The sequence below is a fragment of the Mesoplodon densirostris genome, chromosome 7 (genome assembly GCF_025265405.1).
Source record: "Mesoplodon densirostris isolate mMesDen1 chromosome 7, mMesDen1 primary haplotype, whole genome shotgun sequence".
Classification (NCBI taxonomy): Eukaryota; Metazoa; Chordata; class Mammalia; order Artiodactyla; family Ziphiidae; genus Mesoplodon; species Mesoplodon densirostris.
The window spans coordinates 58,015,873-58,042,091 of NC_082667.1; the positions used below are offsets into that span (position 1 = coordinate 58,015,873).

The 26,219-nt window shown below is 53.4% G+C and overlaps 1 protein-coding gene across 1 annotated transcript in view; it reads right to left on the reverse strand.

The window, feature by feature from the left end:
- The window catches only part of SLCO2B1 (solute carrier organic anion transporter family member 2B1), a 56,341-nt gene extending 30,467 nt beyond the window's left edge, over positions 1 to 25,874 (reverse strand). The window contains exons 1-6 of the mRNA XM_060105192.1: positions 25,822 to 25,874; positions 25,572 to 25,608; positions 24,625 to 24,727; positions 5,223 to 5,353; positions 3,974 to 4,111; positions 2,546 to 2,708 (exon numbers count right to left, since the gene is read on the reverse strand). Of these exons, the coding sequence (XP_059961175.1) occupies positions 2,546 to 2,708; positions 3,974 to 4,111; positions 5,223 to 5,353; positions 24,625 to 24,727; positions 25,572 to 25,608; positions 25,822 to 25,874 (625 nt within the window). The remainder of the gene's footprint in view (positions 1 to 2,545; positions 2,709 to 3,973; positions 4,112 to 5,222; positions 5,354 to 24,624; positions 24,728 to 25,571; positions 25,609 to 25,821) is intronic.
- Between the last annotated feature and the right edge of the window lie 345 nt (positions 25,875 to 26,219).

The window sequence follows — 26,219 nt, forward strand, 5'->3', positions numbered from 1 at the left end:
TGGAGAAGAACAAACAAGATTTTCCAGAAAGGAAACGTGGAGGAGGGTGTTCCAGAAAGAGGTCACAGCACATGCAAAACCAGGAGCTTGAGAAGTTCAGCATGGCTGACTCACAGAGTGTAAAGGTCAAGGCCAGGGCTAAAGGCAGGGCCAGGCAAGAGAGGGGATGCTGGGCCTGGGCTGTGGAGGTCTCTAGTGCCCTTGACCTTCATTATGGGGAGGCTTGGTGTCAGCTTGGGACACAGATGCAGAGTGCACTAAAGGGAAATTTCTTAAATTAGTACCAGACATTTGTTTCCTGTAGCTCACCAATATTTGCTGAGCAAACTTAAGAAGACCCTCATACTATTATTATCCCGAATGCGGGTGTAGAAGTGGCCTTCTCTCTGCGGCTGGCCCAGCCCTTTCTGGGAGCTCTGAGCCATGTCCACCCAGCCCAGAGAGCCACTCTTTAGGGCTGGAAAAAGCCATGTGAACCAAGGTCAAGGACTTGGACCCTCAACCAAGACTGCCTGGATTGAAGATGGTGAGACTTTGGCAGAGAGACCCTCAGCCCCTCTGGGCTCGGCTTCGTCTGTCATCTGTTGAACAAGTCTCCTAGGATGGAAGTTCTACACAAATATGGAATTCAGAAGCAGAATAATTCAGTAGTTCAGAGCAGAGGCTCTAGAGCCAGGCTACCAGGGCATGTCTACTAGCTGTGGGCCTTGGGGAAGTACCTCCTTCTCTGAGCCTCAGTTTCCTCACTTATAAAATAGGATAAAGATAACACCTGCTCAAAGGGTTGTAAGCGTTAGGAGTGGTGATTGGTGCCTGTGCACAGTGCCTACTAGACATTAGATATGAGGATTATTATGGGGATCGTTAGTAAGATCTTTTTTTTCCCACCCCTGGGTCCCCAGTACCTAGCAGAGGGCCTGGCACATAAATACTAATGATAAGTAATTCATTAATGAGGAGGAATGAGTGAATGAAATAGCCTTGTATGTCAGAGCAGCGGGGGTGCTTGGTGGTCACCAAGTCCTGTCCACCCATTGGACAGATGTGCAGACTGAGGCTCAGGCAGGAGAAGAGGTTTGCTTGGGGTTTCATGGGGAGCAGAAGGGTGTTGTATGGCAATGAGGATGAAGAATGTGTGTGACCCTGCACGGGAAAATCCCTGTTAAAGTGAAGATTCTGGACGGAGGAATGTAAAGAAGTGTAATTTTTCAGCATCCTAGTCAGGCCTCTTGACAGTTCTCCACTCAGGCCTAGATAACCACTCTGCTTTCTTCCTGGACTTTCCCCACTTCCCAGCCATTGCCTGTGCGGTTCCCTCCACCTGAAATGCCCGCCTTCTCTCAACCGCCACCTCCTCCAGCTCACTCCAGCCTCCAGTATCCTTCCCCTACTCAGGGCTCTACCGGCTCCCCCTGGCTGTCTGGTGCTGGACGCTCTGGCCTGCGGCAGAGCTGCCCATGCTCACGCCAACCCACGCTCCCTCGCAGCTTCTCGGGGCTGGTTGTACCTGCTCCATCTTTCCACCCCTGGGCCTGGCACAGAGTAGGAGCTCCGGGGTTTGAGCTGATGGGAGGACAAGGGAGGAAGGATGCTTTCTGACAGCGCTCTTCCTCTGGGAAGCCTTCCATGATGGAGGCTGGGCCGTGGGCTCCTTCCCTGGGCTCCTTCGGTCCTGTTCTTCCTTCCTCACACAATTGATACAACGCGTGGGGGAAGGGGAGGTATTGTTTGTCTGTTTCCTCTCCCAGACTGGGAGCTCCCAGTAGGCAAGGACTGAGTCCCCTGAGAGGGTCCAGCAAAAAGTAGGCAGCACTAAGGGTTTCTTGGGTGGACGACCAGATGGATTGTTGAGGGGTTGGTGGATGGATGGGTGGATGGGTAGATGGGTGAATGGGTGGAGAGGTGGATGGGACAGGAAAGGCTGCCTGAGTTGTTCTCCAAGGGACAGGCATCCATCTGTCAAGTTGACTCTCAACAAAATCCCACTGGGCTCAACAGGGGCTTCACTATTCCTGTCCAAAATTCTTTCATGGTTTTATTTGTTCATTCACTCATTCATTCTTTCTTTCATCAATGTCTTGGCTTCTTGTGTGGATTAAATGCATCAATACACATGAAAGGCTTAGAACAGTGGTGCTTAGTAAGTGGTGTGTGATATTGTTATTATTATATACAAATTATTATATATTATTATCCATAAATATTTCCTGAGGACACACACGGGCCAGGCCCTAAAGTGGGCTGCATTGTAAAACCCACCTCCACCTCAAAAATAAAAGCAGTGACATACAAGCAGGCCCTCACCAAGAGATGCCCAGAGGGCTTCACCTCTCTGCCCCAGGACTACCCACTACCCCACTGCCCAGGGCTACCTGAGGGACCCACCAGGGCTGTGGCTGAAGGAGGCAGTGGAGGGTGGGGGGAGGACTAGTAGGTGTTCTGGGAAGCTGGGCCCATCCTAACCGCTGGAGGCCTGGGGAGGGGCCATGTGCACAGTAATGCGGCAGCTCAGGTATACCCTCAGCCCAGCCCCTCCTGCTCTTACCGGGGCTGGTGTGGTCGTAGTGGTACGGCTCTGAGATGAAGTGTGGGACAGTCATGAGCACGCCCGCCAGGGTCACAAGGATAGCTCCATAGCCGATCAGGCGGGGCCGATGTACCCGGCTGCCAAAATAACTCACAAACACAATCAGGGCTGTGTTCCCCACCTGCAAAGGGATGAGAGGACCCATTAAAGTGGAGCAGAGGGCCGGCCTTGTCGCTATCGCCAATCTCAGTGTTCCCTTCTGTAGAATGGACTAGCTGGTTGAATAAGAATCATTTGGGTCCATCTTAAAAATACAGATTCTTGGTCCTCCTAGGAAGGGCCCTAGTGTCCCATTAGAGGAGAGAAGTAAGAGCAGCGTGGACAGGGCTAGAAGTTCAATTTTTTTCTAGAATGTGGGTTGGGCCCCGTGTTAGAACTTCTGGGAAGTCATGAATGAGAAACAAATAAAGAAAGTCTAAAGCCAGAGGACTAAGGCTTGGATTTTGAGCCTTAGAATCAAAACCCTCAGATGTGGGTGCTGAAGGGGACGTAAGCGTTTGCAGGGAAGGGCGGCTCTGCTGTCAGAAGCTGGGCTGTGCACTCCACTCTGCGGCTCACTGGTTGATGACCGCGAGTGAGGTACTTACCCCTTACCTCCTTGCCGATGGAGGGGGGCAGTATCAGCAGAAGGTCAGTGGGAGGACTGATCCTGGGAAGGACAGTCACTCTTCATTTTATAGATGGGACACTGAGGCCTAGAGTCAGGGAGTGACTTGCCCAAGACCCCAGGTAATGATGTTCTCTTCCCACCTCTGAGATCTGAGGATGGAGACACAGGCCTTGGGTTGGGAGGAATGTGACACATCATCCAAGGGAGAGAGAATTTCACAGAACTCTACTGGGGGTCAGGGAGAAAGAGAGTGTTCTCGGGACTGTGGCCTTTTCTGAGAGTGAAAACATCTGGTGGGGAAGGGGTTGGGCACAGCTGGACTCTGATCTCCCAATCCACCCAAAGCAGATTGTCCGCTCCTGGCTGTCTGGCTGTCATCCCAGAGGCAGAGGCCTGTGGATCCTGGGGCAACTCCACACCGTGGAATCATCCCCTCCCCCAACCACGCCAAGGTCCCCAAGTTCTGCCTTTGATCTAATTTAAACCTCTCTCACTACTGTTGAATTGGCTTCCTCTGATTCCTTCCTGGGGCAGACAATAGCCGGGTGCCTGAAAAGGTGAAGGAACCAAAAGGAGAATGGGGGGACATGGGGACCCTGGCTAGCTCTAAAATCCTCCACGTCCCCCAACAGAGGGCCCCCCAAAGGTGGGATAGCAAGGAGCTAAGATGGGGTTGCATGTGGCACTGGGGGGGAAGGGTTTATGTTGGGGCAGTGAGGGAGTGGGGGGTGAGTCTCCCTCAATGTCCCCCCCTGCGGCTGTGCCGGGGCTAGTACCTCGTTGAAGGCGGCCAGCAGCCCCGAGGTCTGACTGGAGAGGCCGAAGCGCTTCTCCACCGTGGAGATGGAGCTCTTGAGGTAGCCGGAGATCATGAGCTGCGCCAGCTGCAGCAGGCTGTGGCACAGCACGAAGAACTGTCGGAGGGGCCGTGGTGATGGCAGCGGGTGGGCGGAGGGCCGGGGAGATCGTGGCGGGTGGGTGGTAGACAGACGAGACGGGGTTGGAGAGAGGGAGGGAAAGTGAGGCCACGAGATAGAGAAACAGAGTCAGAGACAGTCACACAGGAGGAGAGAGAGAGAGGAAGAGAGGAAGAGTCCAGAACAAGAAGAGAGAGAGATATTGGAGTAAAGCATGGATTCTCACACAGGCTTAAAAACTAGGAAAGCTGTCCTGGGTACCCCAGGAGTCCGGGGGTGACCTGAAATCCACAGGACTGAGAGTAGGGTCTTCATGGGGCCAAGGTTGACAGGAGCCCCTCTGACCCCCAGAGGTCCCCCAGGCTGGTCTGGACCCTGCTCCGTGTTCCACCACCCTGACCCTTTCTCCAGGAAGCTCCCCAGATCCCACCCCACCCAGTCCTTCCCTGGAGCTCCCCTGGGAGACCACCTGCACACAGCGAACCCCCAAGCTATCCACCCCACCTCGCTCAGCCTCACCCAAACACCCCGCCTGCCTGCACTCCTCCTGAAAAACTGGCAGAATTCCTAAGAGAAGAAAAAGCTTGCTTCAAAGAATTAAAAATAGAGTGTTTATGCCAGAGCTTAAAAAATAGAGTGTCTGTTCTTCTGAGTTTCGGTTTCCTCATCTGTGCAACAAGGAAGACACCCCTGCCTCCCCAAGTTATTATGAGAACTAAATAAGACCATGTGGGGACAGCTTCCAGCACAGGGCCTGGCACCCTGTGGGTGCTGGTGGAGGCTTGGATGTTTAGGGCTGCCCTTGCAGCCAGCACTCCCAGTATTCATACAGGTTCAGGATCCCTGGGGTCCTTCTCTTTCCTGCTAGAAAAACAGGAGCCAAGAAGACTGGTCACCCACTGCCCACAGAGCAGCCTCTCTGGAAGGAGAGAACATGTGCCTGAAACCAAGCTAAGCGCTTCTACAGATCACAGCTACCCATTCTACAGATGAGGAAGCTGAGGCTCAGGGAAAGGCAGCAACTTGCTTGGCATTTACAGCCTGTAAGTGGCAGAGGCTGTTCTATTGGGCTTGGATGGCCCTGCTCCTGCCAGGCCCTGAGAGGTACCTTGATGCTGTGAAACACACTTGGCCGCAAATCTTGAGGATTTGGCCTGGCTTTGCCTCCATGTGTGTCTTCTGTGCCCACCATGACCTTGGTGTCCTTGTCTGGCACCTGGAGCTCCTCACCAATCGGCCCTGTGGGACAGACAGCCAGGGCATGAGAGTGGAGATGGAATCCCAGAGAATGGCCCTGACCGGGTAGCCCAAGGTGTTTCAGGGGTTGGTGAGAATCTGAGTCAAAGCACCATCAGCCTTCCCACGTCCCAGGTGCTGAAAGAGCCCTTCCTAAGAGGGTGTGTTTGTGCTCCATGTGCCCATGCTGGTCAGATCCCACTAGGACCACCTATTCACACCTTCATTCCATTCCCAACGTAAAGCTTCCTTCCAGGGAGAAGTTTCTGATGCTGCCAGACAACCTTTAAGCTGTGGCCCTGGTGTAGAAATGCACAGCCTTAGCCCCCCCCTGGGGCCTATATCTGTGAGACATCCAGTGCTCCTGGAGGCTGACTTTGGATCTGGGTCTGGGTCTGTCTGGCTCAGTCTAGGATCAGAGGTCTGGGGTCCAGTGCATGGTCAAGTCTTGGTCCAAAGTCAGGACATAAAGGCTTTTCCTGGGGGTAGTTTGGAACAGATACCAACACCTCCACAGGGCACCACCCTGGCTATAATCACAGAGATAACCAGCCCAGTGCCCAAATCGTACATGAACCAGGTTGCTGGTCTGCACGGAAAGGGCACTAAGAGGTCATCCCATTTAACCCCTCTCATTTACCCCTGGACAAACTGAGGCCCCATGTGTGGAGATGACTCAGGAGGTAGAGCTAGGTTAGAACCTGGATTCTTGGCCCCGTTATGCGTGTCTGGTTTTCTCCCATGGTAACCATGGTAACCATGTCCATCTCCCACTCACTGCAGTCCCTTCAGAGGCATCTCTCAGGGTCTCTTGACGTTTAATCTCAGTGAGGAGCCTGGAAACCTGGCCTTGGGAGACTTCACCCCTCCATTTAGATGAAAACCACCTGCACCCCCTGGCAGCCCAGGCCTCCTTGGCCTTCCTCCCCTTCTGGGGTCCCGCTTCCTGCAGAAGCCACTCCATTGTCTCAGAGGCCTCTCAACCTGGCAGGAGTTTCCGCTCATTCAACAAGCTCCTCTGGAGACTGAAAACTGCCCTGAGGACACTTCTGACCCAGAGAGGCGGTGTGGGACCCCTCACCCCATCTCCAGGAAGATGGAAGGCAAACTCAGGGAGGGACTACGGAGGTCTGTCACCGCCAGGGAGGGTTTTGTGCTCCCCACACAAGATACCTGGGAGCCTAAGGAAATTTTCAAAATTGAGATATAATTCACACACCGTAAAACCTACCCTTTCAGGGTATGCAATGTAATGGTTTTAGTACATTCAAAAAGTCATACTCGGGCCTCCCTGGTGGCGCAGTGGTTGAGAGTCCGCCTGCCGATGCAGGGGATACGGGTTCGTGCCCCGATCTGGGAGTATCCCATATGCCGCGGAGCGGCTGGGCCCGTGAGCCATGGCCGCTGGGCCTGCGCATCCGGAGCCTGTGCTCCGCAACGGGAGAGGCCACAACAGTGAGAGGCCCGCATACCGCAAAAAAAAAAAGAAAAAAAAAAAAAAAGTCATACTCTACCACCACTATCTAATTCCAGAATATATTCATCACCCCAGTAAGAAATCCTGCACCCATTAGCAGTCATTCCCCATTCCTCCCTCCTCCCACTTCCTGACAACCACTAATCTATTTTCTGGCTCTCTGGGTTTGCCTATTCTGGGTATTTCATATGCATTCATATAAATGAAATCATGCAGTATGTGGTCTTTTGCGACTGGCTTCTTTCACTTAGCAGAATGTTTCAAAGTTCATCCATGTTGTAGCATGTATCTATGCTCCACTCCTTTTAATGGCTGAATAATATTCCAGGGTATGGCTATATATCAATCACATTTTGTTTACCATTTATCTGTTGATGGACATTTGTGTTGTTTCAGGTACGGTGACTATTCATATACAAATTTGTGTGTGTGTGTGTGTGTGTGTGTATTTATTTTATTTTATTTTATTTTATTCTCAGTTCTCTTGCCAGGAGTTGAATTCCTAGGTCATATGGTAACTCTGTGTTTAACTTTTTGAGGAACTGCCAAACTGTTTTCTAACACCATTTTACACTCCTGCTAGCAATGGATGATGGTTCTAACTTCTCCACATTCTTGCTAATACTTATTATTGTCTGTCTCTTTGATTATAGCCATCTCATGGGTGTGAAATGATATCTCATGTGGTTTTTTTTAATAGACTTTTATTGGAGTATTATTGCTTCACAATACTGTGTTAGTTTCTTTTGCACAAAAAAGCGAATCAGCCATATGCATACACATGCCCCCATATCCCCTCCCTCTTGAGCCTCCCTCCCATCCTCTCTATCCCAGCCCTCTAGGTCATCACAAAGCACCGAGCTGATCTCCCTGTGCTATGCAGCTGCTTCCCACCAGCCAACTATCTTACATTTGGTAGTGTATATATGTCCATGCCACTCTCACTTCACCCCAGCTTCACCCTCCCACCCCACCCCTGGGTCATCAAGTCCATTCTCTATGTCTACCTCTTTATTCCTGCCCTGCAACTAGGTTCATCAGTACCATTTTTTTTTTTTAGATTCCATATATATGTGTTAGTATACGGTACTTGTTTTTCTCTTTCTGACTTAACTTCACTCTGTATGACAGACTCTAGGTCCATCCACCTCACTACAAACAACCCTCATGTGGTTTTGATTTGATTTTCCCTAATGACTAATGATGTTGAGCATCTTCTCATTGCTTATTGGCCATATCTTTGGGAAAATGTCTATTTAAATAGCTTGAGGAGGGACTTCCTTGGTGGCACAGTGGTTAAGAATCCGCCTGCTAATGCAGGGGATACGGGTTTGAGCCCTGGTCCAGGAAGATCTCACATGCCGTGGAGCAACTAAGCCCGTGTGCTACAATTACTGAGCCTGCACTCTACAGCCCGTGAGCCACAACTACTGAGCCTATGTGCCACAACTACTGAGCCCATGTGTCACAACTACTGAGCCCATGTGCCACAACTACTGAAGCCCGTGCACCTAGAGCCCGTGCTCTGCAACTAAAGAAGCCACTGCTATGAGAAGCCCGCGCACTGCAACAAAGAGTAGCCTCTGCTCGCCGCAATGAGAGAAAGCCTGCGCGCAGCAACGAAGACCCAACACAGCCAAAAATAAATAAAATTTGAAAAATAAATTAATTAAAAACAAAAACAAAAAAACAAATAGCTTGAGGAATTTGGTTGAGGAAATGGAAGTGTGTGTGGCTGGGAAGGAGTCCCTTTTGTGGGGTAAGAACACCCGGAGGAAACAAGGAGATGCTGAAACAAAAGTGACACCTGACAGGGAGGAGATAGGGGGTTGGTCTAGATAAGGGAAGTTGGGGTGAGGCTCTGTGGAGGTCACTTTGAAGGAGAAGAGAAGGTGAGGGGGTTCCAAGCAAACTCAACCAGAGGAGATTGACAGGATGATTTCTGAACCCCAGTTCCTCTCACCAGTAGAGACCAGTCACCGACTATAGCACAGAGCCTGTGCTACATGCTGTCCACGTATGTAAAGGCTTGCATGCACATTCTGCATGCTCGTGAAACATCTCCACAACTCCATGCCTTTGGTGATCTCATGATCTCTATGCTTCTGATGAGGACACCAAGGCTCACAGGTAACTAGCTCTGCTGACTCATGTTGGTGCAGGAACATGAGCCGAGGTGTTCATCTCAATGTCACTCTGTGCTCCTTGCACAGATTTGATGAGGGGAAGAAGTACAATGTACTTCTCTGTCTTGGCCCAACCAAACCTAGCCAGGCCACCTGGAAGGCAGCAGTGTCCGCGCCAAAGGGGCCAGGCCAACCAGATGACGAGGCTGGAGCTGAGGCTGGAAGGTCAGAAGTCACTGACCTGGATCCCCAGCTCTGAAAGAAACCCAGGGGACGGATGAGGGAGGGGGCAAAAAGTCAATGGACCAGCTCAGGACCTTCCACCCTCCTGTGGCCCAGTCTATAGTGTGAGCCTCTGGGTGGAGGAGGGAAGCCCTGGCCCTGTCCCCCTGGGTTCTGAGAGCAGCCACCAGTCAGTCGGTCACTGAACAGGGCTGGTCAGATTGGTTGTCAGTCCCCTTTGACTCCTTCCTGTGGGCTGGAGGCCTCTATAGGGGGGCTGGCAGCAGACAGTCTGACTCCCTGATAAGGGATAGAACTCCCCCTGGAAGGAGGGTCCTGAATCCAGGGCTGTGTGTCCACCTCACCTCACCTGCTGTCTCTGAGCCCCTTCCTGTCCTGTGAAGGCTTTTTCAAGGGCCAGTCCTGATAGGAGAGAGGGCAGCTGAGGGAGTGAACGTGGGATGAGCTGGGCTGGCCTGTAGGAATAAGGACAGAGGCAGAGAACCAGGTCCCAGGAAAAAATTCCAGCCTCTTCCTCTCCTAGTTGGGTAGCCAGTTTGGGGGGACCCAGGTATGCCAGGTGGTTCCAAGGGCTAGCAGCCCGCGGCTCCAGAGCTGGCAGGCAAGGGGCCTGTGTGCCTGTCGGTGGGTCATGTGGCTGCTCATGCACTCATGTCCATCAGCTGGTAAGTCACTGGTTCACTACTCCACTGTCCTTTAGGAGACTTGTCTGTTCGGGCTGTCAATTGCCCACTCACTGTAGAGCAGCTGCTCAGAAAGCCAGTCAGAAAGTTGCCCCGAAAGTCTGTCAGCCAGAGACCTTCAGTTCAGTCAGAGACTCCAGATGCCTGCAAGGCACGGGGTCCTGGTTGTGGCCATACCCACTCTACGGCCAGGAATCTGAGTCTGGGGGATGAGGGGCAAGGTTCAGAGAGCAGCCTGACAGGAAAGGCTGATTTTCCCTGCCTGTTCTTTCCTGGAAAGTCTCAGGGGCCTGCCTACTCCAGCTACCTCCCAGCTATAAACAGCACATCTCAGGCAGATATGGGGCTGCGAGCCTGGATGTGCCCCTTTATCTTTCTCAGTCTGTTTCCTCTGTAAGGAGAGGATATAGCATCTACTCAAGGAGGTAAGGCATCTCGGGCGCCTGGCTCAGGCTTGGCACACAGTAGGCCTCCTGAGGGCCAATGCTCTCCCCTCTCCTGATAACCTTCAAGTACCTCTGAGGCCACAGGCCCACCTGAACCCATTTCCTTCCACGCACCCCTGGTTCCTCCACGTTAACGCCTCCCTCTGACAGCTCCAATCTTTCCGTCTCTGGATCAACTCTCTCTTTCCCATCCAAGCCCCAGTCAACCACAAGACCTGAGAACCTGGACCCCTTCCCGCCGTGCACACTCCCTAGCTGTGGAGGCAGTTGCCCAGGTTTTAATCCCCCAGCTGGTTTTAATCCCTTAGACCAGTGGCCCCTTTCCTTCCTCATCCTCAACACAGGGCCAGCAATCCCTACTTCCCACTGCCGAGAGCGCCCCCCGAGAACCAGACCCTCCCGCCACATTCAGCCTGGACACTAGAGGCCCCAAACCACACCTTACCGATGACATTAACTTGACTTTGCTATTCCACTGTCTTCATTAGCATTTTTAGTTTTTACTCTTCTTAGACTGAGCAGCCCCAGCAAATGGCTTGATTTTTTATGACAGGAACTTCCGAAAAGACGGAGCGACTCTTCAAGGGAAACCATCAACAGGGTGTGCACCTCAGATTCTTCGAATCTCTGCCCCCCAAATCGTCACCTTGCTGTTTCTACCAGCAAACCCTGGACTGTGGTATCACTATTCTTACCCAATCCTGGTCAGCCCTCCCTCACCCACCTCTCTCCCCATTCTGAAGAACAGGTTGTAAAACAAACTTCCAAATTCTCAACAAATATTGACCTTTCCTCCCCACTCTGAGATACTGCCAAAGCTTTAAGAAGTGGTGGTGTCCCTTATCTCGGTAAATAATAGACTTTGTCTTATTGACAGGTTGTGTCACTAACATGTGGGGAACCAGCACCAACACAGTGCATAGCAGGTGCTCAGTGAACAATGTTTTCTTCCCTGTCAGGTACAAACACCCCGCCTGCCTTCATACTTGCTTTGGGACAGCAAGGAGCATTGCCACATCTAGAACTTGGGAACCAGGAGAAAGCTCAACCCTGAAGGGCCAGGCAGGTGGGGGGCTGGGAGACCCAGCTCTCTGGCTCACCTTCTACCCTTACAGGAAGTGGTCTGATGGAGGAGTTTGTCCTGGGGCCACCCTATGTGCTGGGCTGGGCACACTCACCCAGCCTCCTAGCAAACCATTGAGGTAGCTGCTGTGACTCCATGATGTGGATGAGGAAACTGAAGCACAGAGAGGGGAAGGGGCTTATCCAGGTCCTGGGGCTGGTAAATGGCAAAGCCTGGACTGGAACTCAGGTCTGTCTGACACCTGGGCCCCTAACAGCAACCATGAGATGGTGGCTGCCAATGATGGCCTTAGAACCTATGAAAAATAATCCCCATGTAGCCATTTCTTATTCTGGCCTGGCTTCCCTCCAGTTAACTGTCAAAGGTGGTTGTATGGGGACAGTCGGCCTTTCTACCAGCTGATTCTTTAGCTGGTCAGTCAGTCAGTTCATTGATCAGTCAACACCCTCTTCTGAGGGTCTCAGAGAGCACTGTCAGGGCAAGGCTGGACAGAGAAATATGGTGAGAAGGACATGTGGCCCTCAGTCCAGGGGACCTGAGTATGGTGAAAGTTCAGGACTCATAGCCAAGGCCCAGATTTGAACTTTGAGGAGGGACGGGCTGAGAAATGCCGAGAGAGCCTGGGAGAGTTCTCATATCCTGAGGATGGAGGAAGAGGGCTTGGACCAAGGAGGGACAAGGAAAGGGCACTTTTTCTCCAGAACATTCCAGCCTGTCCCTCAGCTGAGAGAGCACGATCTAGGGTCACTCAGACCCAGTGTGGCCTCGGGCCAGCAATTAGACCTCTCTGAGCCTCTGCAAAATAGGAATAATGAGCCTTGCCTCTCAAGCCTGCACGAGGGTCACACAGATCACAGCCTTTAACTCCAAGATGTTGCACAGTGTGTTTTGTCAGTGTTTGCCCCAAACTCACCAGGGAGCTAACCCCAGACCTGGCCACCAGGCCTCAGAACTTATTGTCCTTCAGTGGGACACTCAGCCCCAGCAGTACTCTCTCACCTCCTCTTGATCCCTGAAGAGGCACAGAACCCTCTGGAAGCCTCCTTCTGCTGTCTCCTTGTCTTCCCTCCCCTCTCCATCCTCACCTGCTGCATTCCAAGACGTTTTTTTTTTATTTTTTTTATTTTTGCGGTACGCGGACCTCTCACTGCTGTGGCCTCTTCCGTTGCGGAGCACAGGCTCCAGACGCGCAGGCTCAGCGGCCATGGCTCACGGGCCCAGACGCTCCGCGGCATGTGGGATTTTCCCGGACCGGGGCACGAACCCGTGTCCCCTGCATCGGCAGGCGGACTCTCAACCACTGCGCCACCAGGGAAGCCCTACCTTTATTTTTTTTTTTTTCTGATGATTTCCCTGTGCAAGAGAAGGAAAGGACTCTCCCCTACCCCTGCCACCACACACGCTTTGCCAGGGTGGTCAGAGGAACTGGCAGAGAGATAATACAGGGCACAGGTTACAACGGGGAGGCCCTGGCCAAAGGCCCCATGTGTAGCTGCGTGAGCTGTGCGCCGTGAAGTGAACGGCACCCTCTGGAGTTGCGCGGGGCGGATGGCAGTCCTGCCTGGGGGCACATCTGACTCTTAGACATTTTTATTTGGCTTGTACAATGCTGGCTCGCTGAGTGTTTTTAAGTTAGTTGCCAGCATTTAAAAAATCAGGAAATTTCACACAAAACTCCCGGTTTTTGTTTTTTCTTGAAAGATTAGCAGATCTGGCAACACTAGGCCCACCTTCCCATATGGAAACACTCAGCTGGTCTAAGATGCTTGCCTTTCATGTGGCAATTTGCCCTGTTAGAGCCTCTTTGGGCGCACCTGGCCCGCTTCAGGATCCTTTTCACCTGCCTGTGGGCTTCCCCATCTGTGACCCACAGCAACCCTGGGCCTGAGGAGTCTGCTGGACAGGAAGCCAAGGCTGGGTTAACCCTCTGAAGGGTGAGGCAGCGAGACCAGAAAAGGCCATGACTTGCCCAGGGTCACCACGGTGGGGACGGAGCTTGTCTCTACTTGTTCTAGGAGTAAGAATGAAGATTGTTTCCACACATACTGACAGCTCCACAAGGCAGGTGGCCAGGGTCTTGGAAGCAAGCAGTCCAGGTGCCCGCTCTCAGGGAGCTACCAGGGTGTGTGTGTGTGTGTGTCTGTGTGTCTGTGTGTCTGTGTGATGGCAGGGCAAACATCTAATACAGAATCACAACATGTGCTCACTGTGTGACACAAGAAGTTCCAAGACTATAGAAACATAGTGAAGAGGTCCTAGACTACATTTAAAGGGTCTGGAAGGATTCCCGGGGGAGGAAACATCAAAGTAAAGGACAGAAGTATGAACGTGCAAAGACTGCTCAGGGAACGAATAGTCCAGCAAGACTGGAGCACTGGGGTCAAGGTGGGGAGGTGAGGCTGGAGTGGTTGGAGGGGCCAGGCTATGACCACCCTTGAACGCCAGGCTGGAGGGCTGGGCTTCGTCCTGAGCCCAGTGATAAGGTCTCATTTGGTCTCCTATGAAGACCTCCGTGCCTCTTGGGAGAGAGTGGAGAAGTCAGGCTGTGGGCCGGGACCAGGGAGGATGCAGTATTGGGGTCCAGGGGAGCGAGCGATGATGGGGTCTGGGCCAGGTGGTGGCAGTGGGGACATAGAGTAACGAGCTGATGGACAACAGTGGGGAGATGGGATGGACAGGACTGGGTGGAAAAGCAGGTGGATGGGGAGTGCAGGAGGCCAAGGAGTTCTGGGGGCAGGGGAGTGGGGAGAGGTGAGGCTTTTGGTCTGGGTGTACCACCATTTAAGGCAGGATTGTAGGGTGATAGTGAGCTCAGCTTTGGACGTGTGAGTTTGGGCTGGCAGGGGGGCTCCCAGGGGAAGACGCCTAGGAGATCGTGGGCTCCAGGACAGCCCATGAGAGGACATGGGCCAGAGCCAGTCTGGTTCTCAGTCTGGAAGGCATGTGTGGAGAGAAGGGAGCAGAAGCCACACGAGGGCAAACTTGCCTTTGAGAGTGAGAAACCTCCACCATATGTCCTGACTGAGGAGAACAGAGCAAAAGGAGGAACCCATCCTGGAACCATGTTCAGGTGCCAAGGCTGAGGGGATGGTGCAGTGTCACAAAGGATCCCGGAGGTTTCTGGAAAACCTACCAACCTCCAGCACTCACACAGCCACGGCCTGAGCTGTGATGACTTCCTAGCCGCAGACACTGGGCAATCCATTTGTCCAGATACCTCTCTCTGGAGGTGTGTGGGTAGGAGGAGGCCAGCCTCATGGCTAACCCTCGCCTCCAGCCCTTCCTACCTCCTAGATTGCCCTGGGCTCCCTCAGCCTGCAGGCTCCCCGGCCTAGCTCCTGCAGCCCAGGCCAGCTCTCTCTCCCTCCATAAACCTCCCCTGCCCCTCCTGGTCCAGTTCCCTCAGCCTTTTCTCTGGGATGCCAGGCTGGTCACCCTCCTGCATCATTTATGTCCCCCTCTTAGCTGCCCGATTAGCCAGTGGACTCCCCCGGGCAGAGGCTGTCCTTTCCTGGGTCCTGATGGACCGTATCGGGTCCCTGTTGAAACCCTTTGGGACAGAAGACTTTGAATTCAAATATTTGTTTTGCCACATTGTGGCTGTGATCTTAGGCAGTTTATTTAGCCTCTCTAAGCCTCAGCTGCCTTCTCTGGCACACAGCGTTTTTGGTAGGATTAAAGGAAAATGCCCTGCCTGGTACACTGTGACCCTCAACAATGGTGAGTTGAGGACCCCATCTGCAGCACGGACGCCACAGCCTCCAGGAGGTCAAGACCACCCCTAGTGAACATTCTTCTCTGGCCCCAGTAGATGCTTGCTATTCCCCAAACTCTTCCTGTTCTTTTCTGCCTCTCAGCCTTTGTACATGCTGTACCCTCAGCCTGGAGTGTCCTGCCTTCCCAGCAAACCACTTCTCAACTTTCAAGGCCAAGCCAGGCTTAAAAACATGATTCTTGAATTGAGTTAAACTGACTGAGGGAGAAGAGAGTGTGGGAGTCTGGGAAAGCGGGGAGCTGCAGCATGAGCCTGGGGTGGGGTGGAGGGAGTGTGGGACCCCTGAGGGCTTCAGTTCCCCGTGTGGTCCCACAGGGGTTCCGCAGGGGAAGAATCAAAGACAGGAAGCTGCGGGGGGGTGGGGCAGTCTTGGGCCTTAGGCTTGGCTGTCATCTTTGGGAAATTCCTCCTAGCAGGACCCTTGGGTGGTCTGTTGGGAGGACAATAGCATGTTGCTGGCCTCCAGCTGTTGCTTTCTGGTGTTTTCCAAGCTGGGTCAGAGACACTATGCTGGGACTTTCTATTCCCGATTCCAGCCCTAACTACCCCACCTAGACCCAAGATGACCCTAAAAATAGTGATGAGGGCCGGGGGATGGAGGGTGAGCCCTGAGCCCTGCGCCCACAGGGAATCCAGGCCGGCCTCCTTAGGCCTAAAACACAGAGCCTGAGGCTCAGAGACATGTGCCCATTGGCCCAGGCCACACTGCTTCCCCCAGCCAAGAGTCCCAGTTTCTCACTCTCTGTGCTTTACTGTTTACTCCCCGAGGGCTCCACTGTACCCCACCTCACTCCTTAACACGAGTCTCCAGCCCTCACTAAGAGTAGGCTTTCAAAGCAGGTTGGAGGGAGGGAAGGACCGTCATGGGGCAGGGGGTGCTGGGGCATGAGGGGGACGGAGGAGAGCTTCTGTGCTGAGCCTTCCCCAATACCCCACCTCTGCCCCACCTGGGCCAGGTTCTGGGGCCTCAGGAATGGATCAAACCAGACCCCATTCCCAGGGAGCTCCCAGGCTGGGGAGGCGGGCATTGTTCTCCATCACTCCAAGCATCAGTGCTTAGGGCTCTGGGCTGCAGCCCATGATGGGTAGCAGGAACCAAGTTTACCTCCTCTCCACCCCCAAGGTCTGGCTAGGCCCAGACTTGCACCCTGGAGATAGCCAAGCCTGCCCCATACAAGAAGCCTGTGCTCCATTGCTCTCTCCAGAGGCAGGAAATTGAGCTTCTCAGCACTGGAAGGGACCAGGTGACCACCTCGGCCGACCCCTACCATCTACTGCACAGATGGAGAAAGTGAGTCCCAGAGAGGGACAGAAGCAGACTGGGCAGTGGATACCTGGCATCCGATCGTGGGGTCTAGGCAAGCTCGCCATATGGTTCCCAGCTGCCTGAGATCTGGTGCATCGGACCAGGCCCGGCCTGAAGGAATAAATCCCCTGTCCACTCCCCAGTCACAAGCTCCCAGAGAACAGCTTGCTTTGTCTGGAGCCAGTGGAGAAGTGCCCAAGGTGGGTGGAGACTCACCAGCGTGGGGTGTGTGAAGGGAAGAGAAAGCCCCGAGGGCAATGGCACAGAACGGAAAGGGCTTTGGCATGGGGCAGGCCTGGTTCTTGCCCCGACTCTGCAGCTTGCTTGCTGGGTGACCTTGGATGAGTCACTTGCCCTCTCTGAGCATGTGTTTCCTCACTTATTAAAAAGGGTGAGAGAATGTCACTGCATTCTCATAAAGCCAGTAAGGCAGAGCTACAATTTGAACCTGGTTCTTTCCCTTGTCCCACCTCCCTGCCCTGGGTTGGCCCACATTTGAACCTAGGACTGGAGAGAACAACAGAAAGAATACCAGGAACAAGGAAGGACGAACTGCAAAGAGAGGGTCAAACAGCATATGGGAGAGAGGTTACTTCCAGCTGGGAGAATCAGTCTGGAAGGCTTCCTGGAAGAGGAGGTGTTTGGAGGAGTTAGAAAACAGGAAAAATTTCACGAGAATGGGATGTGGGCAGGTGCCTTCCAGGTGGAGGTAAAGCTGAGCAAAGGTGCAGAGGTGGGAAAGCGGCTTCCCTGAATCACAAAATGGGCATGGTCCGGGGAGGTCATTTTCTTCAGCGTCTCCCCCATAGACAGGGAAGCTCGGCCTGTTGCCTAAAAGCACGTGGCGAGTTGGTGCTGGGACTTGGCTGATGGCCAGGTCTGACCCTGACTCTTCTCTCTGGTGTCTGCCCCTGGCTGGGACTGCTGGCCCTTCTCCGTCAGGCCAGCTGTGTGTGGGTTTCTTACCAGGCTCCAGGCTCTGTGTCCTGCCCCAGCTGCATCCCCATATCCCTCAGACCAGAAAGAGAGCATAGGGGAAGCCTGGCCATAGCTCAGACTGGGGCTCAGGAAGAGAGGCCAGAGGTGGCTTCGGGTGGCTCAGTGGGCAGAAGCTGGGGTCAGCTTCCTGCTGTGTGTGGGGGAAGTGGAGGGCCAGCTAGAGAATATTCCAGAGCTGAGCCCTGCAGGGGTCAGAATAACAGTTGGGGGACAGGTGCCGTACAGCCAAAGTCACTAGTTTCTTCCCATAGGATCACCAACCCTCAGATCCCATAATAGGCCAAGGCTGACTGGGAATTTGGTTTGTCAGTGGCCTGTCTCCAAATCAACTCACTCACATCTGACCTCATTGTCATCTCCCCTGCGAGGGCCTCAGAGGAAGCATCCACCCCCACCACCACCCCCTTCCATGCCGTGGCTGCAACACAGCCGCGTCTGCCTGCTCGGCCCAGGAAGCCCTCATGCCTCACTCCCCAACTCAAGTCCGGCCTTGCCTGAGTGAGTGTGAGGCACACAGACAGCTGGGAGAAGGCCAGAGGTGATCGCTGCAGGGCGTCCAGCCCGAGGCCCAGCCTATCTGAAGACCCTTTATTTCTTCCACCTTCCTCCTCCTGCCCAAGAAGCTCAGCAGGATGCTCTGTTCCCAGAACTGCCGCCCTCTCCACATGGTGCTTTGGGCACGCTCCAGACTTGGCTTCTCAAGACTTCAAGACACCTCCCCTCCCGCTTCCTCCTGCCCCCCCACCACCAAACACACGTAGGTCTGTGCAGGCCTTTCTCTGAATCGGTTTCTTTTCTGTGCTGATCTTTCGGATTCTTTGTCTGCAGGCCCATCTCTCTCCTGATCTGTCTCTGTCTGATTCTCTCTCTCTCTCTCTCACACTGTCTCTGCTTCTCTTTATTTCTCCTGGTCTCTTCCGCAGCCCTCTCTCTGAGCTGGTTGCCCCTGTCCCTGCATTGCTCCAGCTGACATCTGTTGATCTTTGTCTTCTCCTGCTGTCTCTGGCCTTCTGTCCCAGATTTTGTCTCACTCTGAGTATCTCTGGACTTGCTCTGTGTCTGACTATACTTCTCTCTATCTCTGTTTTTGTCTGCTTTGTCTGTCTCTATCTTTGCCTACTTCAAAGGGGGAACAGGGCTTGGAGAGCATCCAGGGGCCTCCCTTCCCATTGCCCTTTCGGTTTCTCTGTCTCATCAGGGAGGTTAGACTGGGTGCCCTGCCTCCAGCTGAGTAAACAGTGTCCCTTCCTGCCCCTCTGGTCATTCACTCATTCATTCAACACACCCTCACTAGGTCTGGCCATGTGTCTGGCTCAGTGTAGGGAACTGCGAACCCCTGCCCCACCCCAGTGCGCACAAGTTACCCCCACAGCCTCACCGTTCGCCCTGGGAACGTGGGGCCCAGAATCCCTCCCAATGCCTCTTTCTGACTTTGTCCAGACTTACCTATCCTGGGTCCCATGATTTCTGGGGTGCAGTGAGCTTCAGCCACTATTTCAATCTCAGGACTGGAGTTTAGTGGGAGAGAGGGAGTGAGAACTTATCTGAGACTTCTGTAGACAGCAGCCAGGGAACCACAGCAGGGATGCGCCAACGTGGGGACTCCAGGCACTGGGTCGATCGATGCTTTTTGGGCCACAGTGGACAGCAGCCACCTCTTCCAAGTGGGTTAGGAAGTCCTGCTCAAACTTGAACCCACTCTCCAAGTGCCTATCTCCCTTAGTCGCTAGTTCCTTCTCTCTGTCTCTTTCTCTGAATTCCTCTGATCTCTGGCTGGGGCAGCCCAGGGCCAGAGTTGTGGAGGAGGATGGGTTTGTTTAGATCCAGCCCCGCTGATGGGAGGAGGCTGCTGACTAGCCTCCCCTCAGCCTGTTCCTTCACAGCCTCTTGGCTTGACATTTCCCTTGGATATTTTCTCCTACCAGCAGTGGAGAGGTGAGGGGCAGAGGGAGTGTGGATGGGTGGCCCCTCCCAGCCCTGAGGTCATTCAGTCCTGATTTTCCAGTCTCCTCTCTGCATTCCCATTCTTGCTCTGAGCCTCCTCCCACACCAAGCTCTTGTCCCAGTTACAGAACTTTTTTCACCCTCCAGGAGCCCCATACAGAGCCACTTTCCCCCACTGTCCTCCCTCACTGAACCTCTGTCCCCCTCAAGCTCTCATCCCCTCTCACTGACCCCCTATCTCCTCTCTGAGCTCCTCAGATCCAGAGCAAGGAGGGACTCTGTCCATTGGGAATCACAGTGGCCAGTGCCTCTGGGGGAGGGCAGGGACTCATGGCAGCAGCTCCAAAGAGTATGGCCATCTCAGTGGAGGAAGGGTGGAGAGAAGAAGAGGACATATGAGATTCCCAGAGTTTTCTGCACTGAAGACTGAGGATGGAGGCCTTGGAGCCAGACAGACCTGAGTCCCGTCTCAGCTTTGTCATTCACCAGTCAAGTGGCCTTAGGCAAGTCCCTGCACCTCTCTGAGCGTCAGCTGCCTCATCTATAAAGAAGGGACAATAGTCCTCACTCACAGGGCTACTGTGCAAGTTCAGTGAGCGGAAAAAGAATCCAAGCCTGAGGGCTGGAGCTCAGAGAAGGGAGTGACAGAGGTGGGACTCAGAACAGGGCAGTGAGAGGGCAAGGAACCTGGTCTTCCTCCTTGCTCCACACTTTCACTTTCCGTTTGGCCCTCCTAATGACCTTGTGGGCCAGGTACTTATTCTCCCATTTTACAGATGAGGCACTGAGTCTCAGTAACTGCCCAGAAGTCACCTAGCTAGCTAGTAGGTTGTGGAATCATGCCTTGAACCTCTGATGCTAGGGCAGGCTTTTTCCTCTACCCAGGCTGCATTTTCTGAGGAAAACCTCTGGGTTTCCCCAAATCCAACATACAGAAGTGAACCCGACCCAGTTCCAATAGTTTTTCCATGATATAGGGATGTGGGATTGGAGTTCAGCTTTTGGGGTGCAAAGACAGAGAGACACACATCGGCCCCACTTGGTTCCCAGTGGCTGTATAGGATGCTAGAAGGAAGGAGGAGTATCTGAAATAATAGCAGATAGGCCTGACACACAGTAGGCCCTTGATAGATACTCGTAGTGTGAGTGAGTCTCTGAGAGACCAGAAATGGGAATGTAGGACTACTACCCAGGGAAAGGTCAACAGTTGGCTTGCGTTGATAGAAAACCAGACCCCAATCCTGCTCGAGAAAACCAAATTGGCTCTCTCTCTCTCTAAATCCTTCAGACAGGTACTGTGAGTCCTCACAGAGATTGGCAGAGGTGCAACCTTCCAGACTCCAAATTGCAGGTGCATGGGCGAGAGAGGGAAGGGTCCTTTAGACTTTCCGGAGGCTCACTTGCCCCCTTCTTGGCCCCAGAGGCTGCAGAAGTTCTGCACATGGAAAGATGCTGGGACCAGCTTGGCTGGCTAAGTTCATTTCACCAATCTTTGAGTAAAAGAATGCACAGCACCCCACAGGGCACAGAACATACAGTAACCTCAGGCATGAGCATCCTTCAGGTATCACCTCAGCCTCCCCAGGCTGACACAGGTCCAAGAATATTCCTGAACTCAGTTGTGGAATTAGAGCACAAGTCCAATCCCTGGGACCTCTGGGAGTTAAGCTAACAGGCCTTCAGATAGCTCTTGGGTTAATCTTGCAGTGAGGTGCCACTCTGGGTGGCCCCAACTTGAGGTTCAGCCAACCTGGTTTGCACCCCACCTTTGTCACTTGCCAGCGTGATGTTTGCTGAGCCCTGTGCATTTTACAGAGCCCCATGATGTATGTGGATCGCAACACCATCTGTGGATTCCCACAGCTTGCAAAGCTTGATGTCTAATTTTTAGAGTCCCATACCGTTGGCAAAGGCTGGCACAGTTTACAGAGCTCTGCAGCTTCCAGGGCCCCATGATGTTTGCACACTCCTGTGTCTTGTGTCGAGCCTGATGCTGCTTTTTTTTTTTTTTTGAGGTACGCAGGTCTCTCACTGTTGTGGCCTCTCCCGCTGCGGAGCACAGGTTCCGGACGTGCAGGCTCAGTGGCCATGGCTCACGGGCCCAGCCACTCCGTGGCATGTGGGATCTTCCTGGACCGAGGCACGAACCCGTGTCCCCTGCATTGGCAGGCGGACTCCCAACCACTGCACCACCAGGGAAGCCCCTGATGCTGCTTTTGAAACCCCAAGCCATTCACAGAACCCAAGCCTTTACCTCTTTAAGTCATCCCACGTGGGGAAATGCCTTTTTGCAAGCCAGGCAAAAGAGGAATTTGGGTACAAGGGGAGAGTCCTGGGCTCCAGCCTCGAGACCTCAATTCTGGTCCCAGCTCTGTAACTGCCTTGCTGTGGGACTTGGAGCACATCCTCTCTCCTTTCTGGGCCTCAGTCTTCTCACCTGTTAAATGGAGATGGTGAAATCAAATGGCCCACCCTCAGGACTGTTCTGAGGCTCACTGTGAGGATGCCCAGAAGGTGGGGGGGGCAGGGCAGTGGGGGAAGGGGAAGGGGGGCCTGAGGCTCCTTCCTGAAAAAGGCTCTAAACCGCCACATCAGCACCATTGCTGCTACTTCCCTCTGGTCTGGCAGCCAGAGAGCAGATATCTATAAATGGGCCCTCGGCCAGGCAGACAAGTAATGGCCTCGGTCAGAGCCTCAGCCATCCCTACCCCCAGATGCTGCCTGGGGGTCAGACCCCAAGCTGTGCCGACATGCTCTCATGCATGGCTCATTAGATCTGCCCAAGGAAGGCAGTGCATACTTACTTCACCCATGAGGACTCTGACACTCAGAGAGACCATGTGATTTGCCCAGGGCTACATGTGGAGGATACAGCCGGGGCTGGGGTCTGAGCCAAAGACAGCAAGGATGGACCCGTGGTACTCAGAAGGTCAGAGCAGGAAGGAAACTGGAGCTCCCTTAATTCATCCTCTCCCTTTTTCAGATTGGGAGACTGAGGCTGGAGAGAGGCAGGCTGTGCTGGGTCGTGACCACGGGGAAGTCCCAGTCTCTCCGTGGGCTTCAGTTTCTCCCTCTGGTGAATGAGAAACAGAACCCCTCCTGCCAAGGGCTCAGGACTTTCCCATCTTTGTTGGCATGGCTCCTGGATCAGAGCGCAGCAAATTTCCCAACTAGGTGAGGAGAATCATGGGTCTGCAGGCGGGTAGGTGTCTGCTGAAAACTCTACGTTCCTCCCTGAAAGTGGCAGTCCTGTGCCCAGACAGGGCACGAGCATGGGCATCAGATGGTTCAATCCTGACCCGGTAAGAAGATCTCTGAGACTCAGTATCCTCATCCGTGGAGATGATGGGAAACCTCCTGGCAGGGCTGCACTCAACGCAATCATCTCAGTCATGTCACTCTGTATGTGCGTAGCTCTCCCAGGAGACTGTAAACTCCCTGGAGACCTAGCTGGGTGATCTGATGCTGGTCACTTGCCGTCTCTGATCCTCAGGGCCCTTGTCTGTGACATAGCTTCCCAGGGCTGTCCTAAGGCTCAGATGAGTTGATGGATTAGTGCTTACTAAGTCTGAGAGCTGAGCAGACACGAGCCATTATTATTAATATGGTGGCGATGGTAATGGCGATGACTCTTGTAATTCTAGAAGCAGAGGATGCGACAGAAGTAAATCAGAGGCCAGGTCATCCTGACCTCACTGACAACCCCATGTGACTCAATCACTGGGAAGGCCCTCTGAGGTGAGAGGGCACTCAAGTTGTTAACAGCTGTTGTTCTGTGGGTGCCGCAGGCTGTCGCCTCTCACGGGGTCCGGACTGGGCACTGGCTGGCCGGTGGCTCCCAACCCTGCCTCTGCCACCAACACACTGGTGTTGGTCAGGTCCTATGTCCTGCCTAGTCCCCAGTTTCCTTATTATAAAGTGGTGGGTGTAGGTCTCGTTCTGCTCTGCCCACCCCGCCGTCTTTGGGGAAGGAACATGAGCTAATGGATGTACCACTGCTTTTGTAAAGTGTCAAGTGTGGGACATGAGGGATCACGGTTACTAATGATTTGTCTCCTGGGAGAGAGGACATGGGGGAGGGGGGCAGCGGAGGCCGGGAGTGGAGACCAAGGGGAGCAAGCATCTGCCCCTGGCTGCAAGGGTCCCAAAGCCCTGCAGACTTTGTAACACTGCCCCCTGGGGGCCAGAGAGGAGATCGGTGCCCCAGGCTCTTCCTTTAAGACTCCGGTCCAGGAGGAGGGGGCCGGAAGGATGACTGTCAGAGGAGGCTGAAATGGACAGGCCAGAAGGAGCCCAGTGAGAGCAGTCACCGCCTGCTCCCTTCTCTCCCTCTCCTCCACACCCATCTCTCAAACCAGCCCGCTTCTTCCCATCCTGCTGTCACTGCCCTGGTCCTGGCCACCAGCATCTCTGGTCTGGGCAGTGTCCCAGCCTCCTCCCCACCACCGGTCTCCATCTTCCTGTGAGCCAGAGGGAACTTTCCAGCCCTTAAATCTAACCATGCCCCTCCCTTCTTCAAACCCTGCTCCCATCCCACTCCCCAGCGCCCTCAGGATAAACCCATCTCTCTCTGCCTGATATGGAGTGCCCCCTACCTCTCTGTCTTCTGCCAGATCAGAATCTCCACTTGCAAGGGAGAGGAAAAGGTACAAGAACAAGGCTTTGGGGCAGGACTACTGGCTTCTCCACTTGGTAGCTGTGTTAATTCTTTGCTTGTTTGTAGGGGGTTTTGGTGTGTATGTGAAATACACATGTAAAATGTGTATGTGAAATATCCAAAATGTGAAATTTACCATTTTAAGTATATGGTTCAGTGGCATTAAGTACATTCACATTGTTGTGGAACCATCACCACCATCCATCTCCAGAACTTCTTCATCTTCCCAAATCGAAACTTCATACCCATGTATTACTTAATTCTTCATGCCTCTGTTTTCTCATCTGCAGGATGGGGCTAATGAGTGGATGTACTTTGCACAGTGCCTGGTAGGTAGTTAATAGGTACTCAACAAACATTACTACTATTTTGTTCTCTGGGGGAAAGCAAGTGTGGCAGGACTGCAGGGGTTATCTATAGACATCCAGGGCCTTCACTGCCCGGGATTCATTTCTGTGACTCGGGCAGAGTTTATGACAGCTGCTGAGGAAGCACGCCTCATGCTTCACCTAGGAAGATGAGTCACTTCCTCACCCGATGGGGTTATGAGCCTGGAGATGGAGAAGGCAGGAAGCAGATTGAACACGGGCAGCTGCTCCTTGACCAGGTTGGTCCTCCGCAGGTGCTCCAGTGACAACTGTACAGGCAAGGAGGGTTCTGACTGGTGGTAGGGTCCCGTCTGGGCCAGGGTGGGACACCCAACTTTTCTCTGTTCTAAGTCTCTCAGGAGGGGCTGGAACAGGCTAAGCTGTTTTCCTCAGTGCTGTTTATTTGGAGCATTGTCAGTCTACAGTTTGCTTGGTTCTCTCCTTCTCATGTTCCACCCCAAGCACACCCACCCCCCTCCACTCTGCACACATGTTTCCTAGATTCACTCACTCCAACTGTTTCTGGCACTCCTGTGTAAAATTCTCTCACCATTGAAGGGGTGCTGTCCTTATTAAAATGCCTGTCCCCTCTTTTTTTCTGTTCTCTGAGTGGAACATAGACGTGTCTTCCTCAGGGAAGGGAGAGACCAGGCCTGAGGTGTCCCATGTGGGGCAGGCCTGGTCTCTGGCAAGGGCAGGGGTGGATCTCTCCAGCAAGCGGGTTTCACGGTGATGTCTGAATCAGAGGTGGGCCCAGACTGGGAGCCTAGAGGGCCACAGAATCTCCTCCTAAGGGTCCTTAGGTTGGGGACCCCTGTCTCTTGAGTGAGAAATATCAACTATCCTCTAGAAATAGCCACAAGGGAAGAAGGCAGTTCAGCATAAGCAAACCAATCCACTCTTTGGAGTCCCTTGGCCCTGAGCTCAGCAAACGACGAGCTATGTGGCACCGGACAGTTACTTCATTTTTCTAAGGCTCCGTGTCCTTGACTATAAAATGAATGCAACAATTATGACTGACATTCATTATAGGCCAAGCACCATTCAAGATACTTTACTTGTATTAACTTAGTCAATGTTGCCAACTCCCTGTGATAACCGTGCATGGCCTACCCTGCACAGGTCAGTGTCGTGCAGTGAGTGGTCAGGTCTGAGATACACATGCAGTGAGGTCACAGCTCCACAGGCCAGAGGCATGTGGTGAGACATGAACCATCCCTGCACTTCCCCGCACCTGAGGAAGCTTTCACAGCATTTCACGTGTACCTGTGACATGACAGATACTACAGCCCCCCCACCCGACGAGGCTGTGACGGCAGTGCGTGTGTACCCCAGACGCGACCACTGACCACAAGCCCCCTACCTGAGGGGGCTGTGAAAGCAGTGCAGGTTGAGTTCTGACGTGGCCGATACCATGACCCCCTCACCATAGGAGGCTGGCCCAGCAGTGCACAGGTACACCAGACGTGACCACAAGTGCCCTCACCTGGGGAGAAAGCGGTGGCACAGAGAGGTTAGGAGACTTGCCCAAGGTTACACAGCAGGTAAAAGGCAGACCAGTTTTTAACCTAGACTACCTGGTCCCAGAGCTCATGTCCCTAACCTTGGCACTGAACTGTCCCAAAGGACTAGTTTGAGGACTCAGTCATCTGTCCATCAGTCACTAAGCCATGAGGTTTTTTTTTGTTTTTTGGTTTTTTTTTGTGGTACGTGGGCCTCTCACTGTGGTGGTCTCTCCCGCCGCGGAGCACAGGCTCCGGA